General features: G+C 31.9%; 1 protein-coding gene across 3 annotated transcripts in view; it reads left to right on the top strand.

Annotated features, from left to right (window-relative positions):
• Positions 1-9,816: 9,816 nt before the first annotated feature.
• The window catches only part of LOC110036272 (allantoate deiminase 2), a 38,135-nt gene continuing 36,362 nt past the window's right edge, over positions 9,817-11,589 (top strand). For all 3 annotated transcript variants that reach the window (XM_020740679.1, XM_020740678.1, XM_020740677.1), the window contains exons 1-2: positions 9,817-10,118; positions 10,219-10,307. In XM_020740679.1, the coding sequence (XP_020596338.1) occupies positions 10,016-10,118; positions 10,219-10,307 (192 nt within the window). In that variant the 5' untranslated portion in view covers positions 9,817-10,015. The remainder of the gene's footprint in view (positions 10,119-10,218; positions 10,308-11,589) is intronic.

Raw genomic sequence — 11,589 nt, 5'->3', positions numbered from 1 at the left:
GCGGCTAGGCTGGGGGTATACCGGCTCGCACTTTGGAGCTCCCACGTTCCCCTCGCCTCAGGGGTAACATCTATACTTTAGCAACCAAACGATAGGACCGAATTAGGAATTTTAGTTTGTCACTCTAAAATCTCCAATTCTACGCCCGATAATATTATTTCCCTATTTATTTGCACCCAACTTCCAAGGGCTTTGACCTCCCTGAATCTTGGATGTAATCTTCACTTTAATTGTAAAAGTCAACATATTTTAACAAATCAGTTGGCCAAATTGAAAGTAAATTAAGATTGAAGTGAAAAAAGATCATCACAACTTCTTTAACATTTTCATGTCACAACCAATTCAAATCACCATTTCATAAATCTCAAAATAATGAGAAAGACAGAGAAAACTACTAAGATCTCATGGGGAAAACACAACAAAACTGAAAATTCATATATAAACTTAAAGTCATACAAACTACAATAAGTAAATAACTTATCTCTAATTTCTCCTCAAGAACACTCCTCGAAATTCCTTTGAATCTCTTCCTTTCTTTTACAGCACATAGAATTCCTCTTCGAAGCAGCAAGGAGGAAGAAATCTCTCACTTTCCCTCCACTCTTATATTCTCTCGAAGAATTTCTCATAATTTTTACACACTATTGGAACAATTCTAACCTCTAGGAACTCTCTCTAGCACTTCTTCTCCCTTCAATTTTCAGCCAAAACATTCTTTTAAAGTTGTGGATGAGCTTTCCCAAGAGTTTCCTAAGCATCCCTTCAAACTTTGGCCTTATCCAAAGCCTGATTGGGAATAACCGCATAGCTCACCGTCGGCGGCCTCGAGGGCGCCATCGGGCGGTCGGTGGCCCTTTCTAGTGAATTGATTCTGGAGCCTCGGGAAAGTCTTACCGTCGGCGGGATCGAAGGCGCCGTCGACGCCCTAGTTCAATTCTGCACATTTTGGTCCTTTTCGCTCCAAATTCGCTCCTTTTTACATCTTTTTGCTCCAATGACCCTAATTCATCATTCCTGCAACAAAACACCAAAAATACTTTTCTTTAAAGTGCAATATCATCAAAAACAATATAAAATAGGTATGAAAATCTCAACATATTTTCCTCTGGTCAACTAGTAAAGGAACCCTCACCATTAGAAATTCTAAAACGCTTCTTTGCTCATCTTGAAGTTTCACATTTTAGCTCTTACCTTTAACACTTAGTAGGTGAAGCCAATATGGGGGAGCTCAAGAAGAATCCCCCATAAGACTGTTTGTCTTTAGGATTAGCCTTGGGTGGTTTGTTCTTGGTCAGTCTTGCATCCACAACTTGATACCCTTCACTTACACTCACAACCTCAACCCTTAACCAAACATGCTTAGCTTGATCCCTTACTCTTTTGGAAACTCACGTGGATGGTCCCCTAAACTATCAGCTTTATGTTAGGATTTGGCTAAGACCAGCACATGGAGGACTCAAAAAGGGATTTCCCTTGGTCTCGTCTCTCAAAAAAAGGGTAGTTTTATTATTAGCATCCTCAATTGACCTCATCCTACCTAAATACCCAATTTAGTCTTTTGCCCCCAAACTTTATCAAAACTACCGAATTGCCCTTGAAACCTTAAATCTTCCCAAATTGCCCAAAACTACCCAATTTTGTCCAAAAATCATTTCAAACTCTTTTAAACAACTCAATTTGCCTAAAACATTCAAAAATTTTGAAAATTCCCAAAATACCGCTAACTTTGCCAAAATTGCCAAAATGCCCTTGGTGGCCCAAATTTTCCCTAGACCTCTAAAAATCATTTCAAACACTTTCAAAACCAATCGTGACCACTCATGAAGTTCAATTTGACCAAATCTCACCTAAGTCAAAATCCTCATTTTTTTTCTTAAAACCCAAATATCACTAAATTGAACTTTATAACTCCATAATTTTCACCTAATTGATATCCAAAATTCTTCATCACAATCCCTTGAACCATAGCACAATCCAAACCCAATTCTAGTCCAAATGTCCCAATATTGACCACAAGCAAAATCCCACAAAATCACCCAATTCCTTTCCCAAATTACTCATGACAGTTATCTAAGTTATTTTATTCAATCACTTGACCCAAACCAAACCTAGATCCAAGTTCAAACCAAAAGCCCAAATTTTAACCCAAGCCCCAAATTTGACCAAAACATGATCACCAAAGCTAGCATTAGAGCCTTAGGGACCAAGCTAGATCCGCCTAGCCCAACCTACTTTAGCCATGGACCAAGGGTCCCTTGAATTAAGGGATTTCCTCCTAAAAGTGGCTAAACCAAATGTTTATTTGCTATCAACCATTAAACCACGCAACTAATCACAATTATGGCTTTTTATGGCATCCCTGAACCACCTATCCACCTCTCATATCCTTGTCGGCCGACCTAGTTGCTGGAAAACACCAAAACTGTGAACCACCCTAAGCCATAAACCCAAAATTAAAATTCCTTGAGTTGACTCACCTTGATTGGTCTCTTGCACCTTCCTTTCCTCCACATAAGCAACTGATTGCACCCACTAGCCAGCCGTGGTGGCCACTCTTTACCCCTCTATATAAACATAGAGAATGCATTAGATCTTGGGAAGACTCTACCAAATTGCTTCCAGAGCTTCTCTAAGACCTTCAAAGCCTATTCCAACCATTTCCCAGCCATCATCCCCATTGCTTGAGCCCAATTTCTCCACTGAAATCAAGGCCATATTTCGGTCATCTTCCAAAACTCCAAAACACTTGCTGAAACTTCAAATTAACTTGCCCCTCACCATCCGCAGACCAAACAAAGAAGAATCCCACTGAAAGCCCCATCCCATAGCCACTCTAGGCAAACTCAAGACCAAGGCCGCACCGCCTACTTGAGGAGGTTGTACACAAACAATTCACCATACCAAAGTGACACTACCAGGAGGTTTTCCAGACTCCACCAAAGTTTCTGCAAGCATCTAATTGAGGCCAACCTCTTGGACAAAGCTATAGCTCATTTTTACCCAAATTGAGCTCGGTTTGGGCCTTTGTGAAGAAATGTTTAATTTCATGCTTGATCAACCATATAAATAGGTTTTTCTGGAGTAGATGAAGGTGTATGAACAAACTCCATGTGATTCGTTTGAGTGTAGTGAAAGATCTTATGCCTAGAAGGTGGGCAGTTCTTGGGCTAGGCGAGTTAGGGACGAAGAAAAAGGACCGTTGGATTACGCATGTATCAGATGGGGGATGGGATCATGCTTAACGAATGAATGGAATATAAAGATGCTATTTGGATGAAAGCGTAAAATGGCGGAGCGATGCGTGACCTTTCAGCGTCGTAGGATGATGCCGTTGCCACGTGGTTAAGAAGGAAAATATGATTTGTTTTGATTTATTTAATTCAGCTAACTTTGAAAATCCATAACCTGGTGTAGAAAAATCATAAAAACTTGCTCAGTGAATAGAGGAGAATAATGTGGAATAAAAATAAATAATATTTGACATGTCTCTGATTTTTATTTAATTAAATACCCTCTTTACTATTTTAATTCTGATTAAGTAAATAATAATCATCATGGACTGAAACTTTAGGGGTTGATTCCTCATGTTATTAGGGATGTTCTCTGATTTTTCCAAGATCAGAGAGCATCTCTAGATTTAAACCCTAATTTTCAAGCCTACTTGTCTATTTTTGCTTAAAATAATTATATAAATTTAAATATAAATCAAAAAAATATAAGACTTATTTTGGTTGGTTTCCTTTGGTCAGACGACTCTAGGAAAAAATAAAAATTAATTTTAAATATTTATGTAAATTACTATGCCTAACTAAATCATAAAGACCCACTAAAATTAAAATAAATAAATAAATATTCAATAATTAACAAAAATGATTCCACACTATAAATAATGATCATTTTAACTCATTGTAAAAATTTGAAACTCATTTGAATTAACTTGATTACTAAAGTCTATTTTCTAAGTAAAATGATATTTTTGCATTAAAATAATTAAAATAAATTAAATATATATAGGAAAATTATGAAAAGTAGTTTTCTAATTTCCTTATGATGAGGGGCACTTAGGAAAAATAAAACTTATGTTAAAATAATTAGTTCATTTCTTAGCTACATTTTGGATTAAAAATAATTAAAAATAATAAAAAAATTGCAAAAATATTAAAATGCCCAAAATTGTTCTCTGATCACTTAGGACCCCTTAAAATATTTTTCTTAATTTTCCTAATTTAGCTATGAGTTTTTAAATGCCAAAAATGCATTTTTTTTTTAATTTTTCATTAAAATAATTATAACAAATAAAATAAAGTCATAAAAATAAAAAATTTATTTCTTTGAGTTCTTTGGGCTTAAGAAGATTTAAGAAAAATATAAAAAGTGATTTTTAAGATTAAAACATATTTTTTTTATTTAATTAATCATTAAAATCAATAAATAATTATAATAATTAAAATATAATTTTAAAAATCATGAAACTTTGTCCAGGTGGTCCTCTAACCTAGTTTAACCACCAATAATTTTTCCATAAATAAAAACTTTACTTTGATTAACTAAATAAATTAATATTGAAAATCTTATTTTTGAGCTAAAAATTATTATATAAATTAAATAAAAAATGAAAAAAATCATATTTTCTCCTTTGATAGTTTAATTAACCCATGAGTGGGGTACCATAAAAATTTCAAAGTCATTCAAGTTATATTTGATGAGTTATGAAGTGGAGAGCCCTAGGGGCAAAATGGTAATTTTGGATCTTGATGTATTAATTAAAAATTAGGATAAACCAAAGGCTAAATGGGTATATTTTGATAGCAGTAAACACCCTTAAATGCTTGAAATATAATGGGTTAAGAGGTACAAACCAATTTGCGACATTTTCATGATAATGGTAGAATTATAATTTTATAAATTATTATGACTCGGAGGTTAATTCAATTGGATGATCCGAAGATAGTGGGCTTAAGTTAGGAAAATAATAAGTCACATATTTGAATCCCCTAATTGGTGATTAGATGATAGCATGACCCTTTAATGAGAAAAGATCTAACTTAAATTAATATTTTGATAATTACAAATTTATACATGAAATTTTTATGGGCTTAGTAGTGAACTAGCTTAATCCAAGATTATTTAATGAGGTTTAGAAAAGATAAAATAACTGTTCATGAACATTTTGAAAACACTACAAGCATGACTTTAATCTGGGGTATAAAATCCATAATGACTCTAGGTTTGTCCTTCGAGGCATTTACTCACATAACTTTCAAATAAAACATTAAGTGATTGTATGATTACCCACCGATATACCTAAAATATATAGACTTTATGTACATATTTTTATACATATTTTTGAGATATTGCGCTTTAATGAAAGGTATTTGTGTGTTTTTCTTTCAAGTACAGTCAAATGTATGAAAAATGGTAAAAAAGAGTGAAAAAGAATCAAATTTGGAGCAAAAAGAAGGTGTGAAATTGAACTAAGGTGCCTAAGTACCTAAGACTAGAGCTTACGCGATAGTGAAACAGAGAGAACCGTGCTTAAGCGCTCAGTACTCTGCGCTTAAGCGCAAAAAGTAGTTACTTGATGATTCAATGAATTTTGACAAATTTATGAAGAGGTGTTTGAAGCAACCCTCAGTGAAAATGTAGGAAATAGTTAATGAGTAAAATTCATTCAATTGGCTTTTGAAAGGAGTAAAATTCTAGAAGATTCATTGAATTTGCACATATTTTGAAGATACACCAAGGTGCATTTTGGAAATTATAAAAGAAGACTTGGATTGAAGAAAAGGGAGCCATCAACCATGAGGCCCAACCCTCATCTCTGTCGCCAACACGCAGCCGTCCCAGACCATAGTGGTTGTCGCTGCTGCCACTTTTATTTTTATTTTAAGTTGTAGTTTGTATTGTAAGTGAAGAAAGAGATTCAATGGAACTTCAAGACTCAGGTGGAGAGTATTTGAGATAAGTTCTTATCTTTGTGACTACATTTGGTTTTATTTTAGACTTTTTTGTTTTTTTGTATGATTTCTACATGATTTCTACTTTCAAATGATTTCTACTTTCAAACTTAAGTGTTGTTGTATTTTCTCCATGAATTTTGAATAGTTTTCTTTATCTTTGTCCTTAAAAGGATAAGTGATTATGTATTGGATGGAAGTTGTGTGAAGTATTAATCTTTAAAGTTGAAAGAAGTTATGATGATTTTAGTCCTTGTACTTTATTTACTTCTTGATTTGGCCAAATAAGATGTTAATACTAGTTGTGAGAACATGTAAGATTTGATGGTATTGTCTTAGTTGACAACTGGTAAGAATAACATGAAATTGTATAGATAATAATGTAATTCATATGATTGAGTGCAAATAAATAAGGAAATAAACTTTGAAGGGAGTAGAATTATAGGAGTTTAGAGTGACAAGCTAAAGCCCCCAATTTGATTTATAGTTTTAGGTTTTGTACAAGATATTAGCCCCCAAGTGGAGAAAGAAGAGGGAACTCTAGAGTGAGAGCTAGTATCTTCCATCTTCAAGATTATTCAAACTTTAAATTAACCAATGTTTTTATAGCATGTCTAGTAATGGTACAAAATATTATTGCTCCTATTTGACACAACACAATTAGAATACTTCCACAATAGAATTCCTATATTTGTTACTAATTTATAATAAGAAAATATATATTTTATTTATATTGCCTTCAACTTATAAGTATCTAGTTAAGTTTAGTTAATTGTTTACTTTATCCTCAATTATCAAAAATTACAAAAAGAATCAAACTTTCAATCCTATTATAACACCTATAGTTTGAGTAAGAATATATTGCTAAGTAGAATTTATTATCTAATTTCTCATGATTTGTAGTTGCATATTGTAGTTATCCCTGTGGGTTTGATATTTGAGGCTTAATCAAAAAGTCCTATATTACTTGATAACGATACATATAGTTGCGTGGTATCCCATATTTAAATATAATAATTGTATTCTTATTTGCTTTGAAGTCAAGTTTGTGCCTAGCTGTTGCTGGTGATCAAATTTTTGTCGTCGTTGCAAAGTAAGAATTATAAGGAAAAACTAAGAATATAATCACATACATCACATTGACATATAAAATATTTCGCGATCAAGTTTTTGGCGCCGTTGTCAGGGGTAAACAAAAATAAATATACAAAATTTTTGAAGAAATTTTTGAAGAAAATTTTTGAAGAAATTTTTAGAAAGTAAATTTCTATTTTTATAAAGTCTTATTTAAACTTTTAGATTTATTATATGAATATTGTAGTGTTGTTTTTATATAAAGTTCTTGTTTGTGTGTTTTTATTTTTTGACTTTCGTAGTAATGTATGCGTAGTTCAGGTTCTACAGGTCATGTGCCCTACGATTCTGAATTAGAGAGAACTATTAGAAAATTTTAAAAATTAAAAATTACTGCAAAAATCAAAATTTTAAGAAATGACAAATTAAAATAATTAAAATGGTGAAATTAATCAAGAATTTAAGCCTTTAAGAGATTATGCAAACCCTACGGTGGATGAACTTCATTGTAGTTTTCAAAAACCTACTGTAGTGGCTAACTCATTTGAACTTAAACCCAATATTATCCAAATGACATCAAATAATCAGTTTGAGGGAGCACCAACTGAAGATCCAAATTTACAGCTTGCCAATTTTCTAGATTTGTGTGTTACATTTAAATAGATGGTGTATCAGATGATGTTATAAGGCTTAAATTTTTTCCTTTCTCACCGAGGGATAAGGTTAAAATATGGTTACATTAGTAAGCACTTAGATCTATCAGAACTTGGGGATAATTTAGCGTAAAAATTCATTGCTAAATATTTTCTACCATAAAATAAATATTTTCTAATTTAGCGTAAAAATTCATTGCTAAATATTTTCTACCATAAAAAACTGCAAAGTTTAGAAATGATATTACATTTTTTTGTCAGTTTGAAGGGGAATCTATTTATGAAGCATGAGAACTATTTAAAGAACTACTGAAAAAAAAATTCTACACCATGCTATACCAGATTGGTTAAAAATTCAAACTTTTTATAATTGATTAGTTGGATCTCTTAGATCTATCATCGATGCCGCTGTTGGTGGTTCGTTGATGTCAAAACCATTTCATGACGCTTATGCTTTAATTGAAGAGATGACTACTAATAATTTTCAATGACCTTCTGAAAGAGTAAATCCTAAGAAAGTAGTCAATATTCGTGAATCTGATGCTTTTTTGTAATGTTAGCAAACCAAGTTGCTACAATTTCAAGGAAGTTAGACAAATTTAAAATGAATTTTTCTCATCAAATGCAATGATTAAAGAAAATTCATTAGACCAAATGGTAGATTCTCAAGCATCTATAGAAACTTTGAATGTCATATTAAATAATGTTTGATAGATGCAGTACTAAAGATCGATGCTCACGTTGGCTTTCTAATAATGAATTTTTCATCCCGAGTAGAACAACATGCTAAGAATGATTTAAATATATATACTATGATAAAGCTTGTACATTTTTCTACGTATATGTTGTGCTCCTTTATAATAAGTGTTAATAAAATCACTTTGAATGTTTTCTAATTTTTTCTATTTTAATGATAATATATATCGAAGAAGCACAACTACAACATCTTTCATAAGTTACATCCAATTTCACACAATCATATAAAAATCATTTTTGTTAACTTTTTAATTAATATATATTGTGTTATAGTTACTATGTAAAGTTTTGAAATGCATGATTATGTTACGTTTTATTTTTTTCGTTACCTTTTTAAGTATATGTTATTATTAATTAAATTATTATATTATGATTATTTTGCATATTCACTTAATCATATTGTTGTGTTATAAGTGTGTATTATACCTCTAACTTATATTATATAATGATTTAAATGTTTGTGTTATATTTCTTGAGTTACACTATTATATTGTGCCCTCGAACTACACTTTGTTATGCCCATTCAATATATTTTAATCGTGTTCTAAACTTATTAGAATCATTTTTAACCATGCTCAAATTTTATCTGATCCATGTTTGATATTAACAACATATTTCAATTGAATTTCAATTCTAGTTAAATCATATTTTAATAGCACTTGAACTTTGTTCAATGTTTGTTCAAATCATATTCTAATTCTACTCAATTAATGTCTAATTTGAATAAGATTTGAACAAGAACACAACGTTTCTAGGATATTATTTGATTTAAACTTGTTGAAATCATTGTCAGTTCCAGGAAATCTTAAATAGGTAATTTATGGTTAAAAATAATAATTTTTTAATCTCAATTAACTCTTTGGTATATTTATTAAGAAATTGTAATTGCAGGCTTATTTCTCTAGTTTTAAGTTTTGCGTATGATGGGACAAAATAAAAGAAAGTATGATGCGACAAAATAAAAGAAAAAAAAATTTAGTAGATTTTCCTTTTTGGTAAAATAAAATTTAAGGGTATTTACATACATGCTACAAAATTCTTATGTATTTATATATCTGATATCTAAATTTTATTTTTTATATTTGTAAAACTTAAATCATTCAAATCAAATTAAGATATCACAATTGCTAATCTTTAAAAAGTTAAATGCTCCTTTTTTTATGATTAGGCGGACTATTGTAGAAATAAAAAGTAAATTTTAAGTGTTAGATATGTTGGTATAAAGAATTATTTGGTATATCAGTAAATATTTCCTAAGAACAAGGAATGAATCAAATTTGTTACTTCTGAGGGCCGCCTGCGGAAAAACACATTAAGATGCAAATAAATAAATAGTCTTTTTTCCCTAGGAAAAAAAAAAAAAATATTATCGGGAATATCCAGGGCGATTCCCAGGACCACAAGGCGTCCTGATCCTGAATCGTGATCATGATTCCGATTCCGATAGGTTCCCGAAATCGATTAACGTGGTCCGCCAGCTTACAATAACCCCATGTTCTCATGTTCATGTAAGCCTGCTCCGCAGAAACCTACGTGTGTCGCACTTTCGCACTGGAGAAGCAGAGCACATGCTCCATGTCTCACCCGCTCAGGCGAAGGCCATCCTTCTTCCTAATAAATGGTCTCGAAGTTCTGATTTTCTTTCTTCCGCTCCTCCTATCGCTCCTTTGCGCTTCAGGTGTTCCCCTCAGATTTTATTAAATTGTTCTGAATTTCGTTTCCTCTACTTATGTGCCTTTTTTATAAGTTTCGAGAAAACTTGTGTTGTGTGCCTTCAGGAATGGAAAGAGAAGGAATCCGTGAAGAAGAACTGTTCTTGGATAAATTGAGAGATGAGGCCATTTCTAGAATTTATCAGCTAGGAAAGGTTGCAGCGGTGCCCACAACGCTCTTTTTTTTTCCATGAAAACATTACCATTTATGCTGCGAGACTTAGATTTAGGTATCTTTTGTATGAAAAAGCCTGGGTAGGGTGCCTTGCAACATAGGTTTTTTTATAGGGGCCTTTACGTAGGCAGCACCCAAAACATTCATATTCATTTATCTCACAGATAAGCTTTCATTATTACAAAATATCATATAAAAAAGTAGCACTCATTATCATATTTTAATAATTAAATATATCTTTTTATCCACAGGTAAAATGCTCTGTGTATAAAAATGAAAGTTTAAGTGTGAGATAGGTAAATCCATTAGCACTGGGTGCTTTGCATGTAATTGTCCCTTTATTTATATTATTTCTAGGTGATTTTTGTGTTTTTAATTCTTTTGCAGCTGAGGATATATGTAAAGAAATGCTCTTGAAATGGGATTAGTTTGTCTTATTCCATAGATATGACGCTTGCGATCTTTTTGGTTCTAACTACTGTAAACGAAACTATTATCTTTGGCTATTATAGTATTATTCTTTTTGTAATTCTTAGGAAAAGTTTTCCTGACAGTATTCACTAGCAAAATATATGATATGAACAAAAGTATGACAATCATATAATATTTTTTGATTATAGTTGTTGCAATTCATATTTTTGCTTGTATCTTTTGAGGTTGCAGGGGTCGAATGCTTGAAATTCTGAAAATTATCCATGGAGAACATGATGTTGTCAATTTATGGGACGGCTTAAGGGAGTGTCTAAAATTGATAACTTTCTGATATAGGATTTATATTTGACACTTATCTGGGTTAGCAACCTGCGTACTTACCATGCCGCACAATTTGATTAGCGATATCATCAAATGCAAACAAATGTGTGCATAGATTGAATCTTCAAGGTAAGTTTTTCTGGGTTTGCAATGTTCCTCTAGAAGACTATTTAGGGCCCCATTCCTTGTTCTGTCTTTCAAATCGTTGGATTAGGATTGGATCCTTCTATACTGTTCGGATAGGCTTTAGAATTTGGCATTCCATGCCACTTTCTTTCATTGCTTGTCTGGGGGATGTTAAGACCTTCTGGTTGAATTAGTCATGTTGCTGCTAATTGTCAAGATTCTCATCCCTAAGGGCTGTCCGTTGCTAGTACTTTAATATAAGCTTATTACAATATAGTGTTATAGTGTAAATGAAATTCAATGTATTTGGAATATACTGTTGTAATATATATATATATATATATGTATATATATATATATATATATATGTATATATATATATA

Source organism: Phalaenopsis equestris, unplaced genomic scaffold, assembly GCF_001263595.1.
Source record: "Phalaenopsis equestris unplaced genomic scaffold, ASM126359v1 Scaffold204539, whole genome shotgun sequence".
Taxonomy (NCBI): Eukaryota; Viridiplantae; Streptophyta; class Magnoliopsida; order Asparagales; family Orchidaceae; genus Phalaenopsis; species Phalaenopsis equestris.
This window is presented reverse-complemented; position numbering and strand designations above follow the sequence as displayed.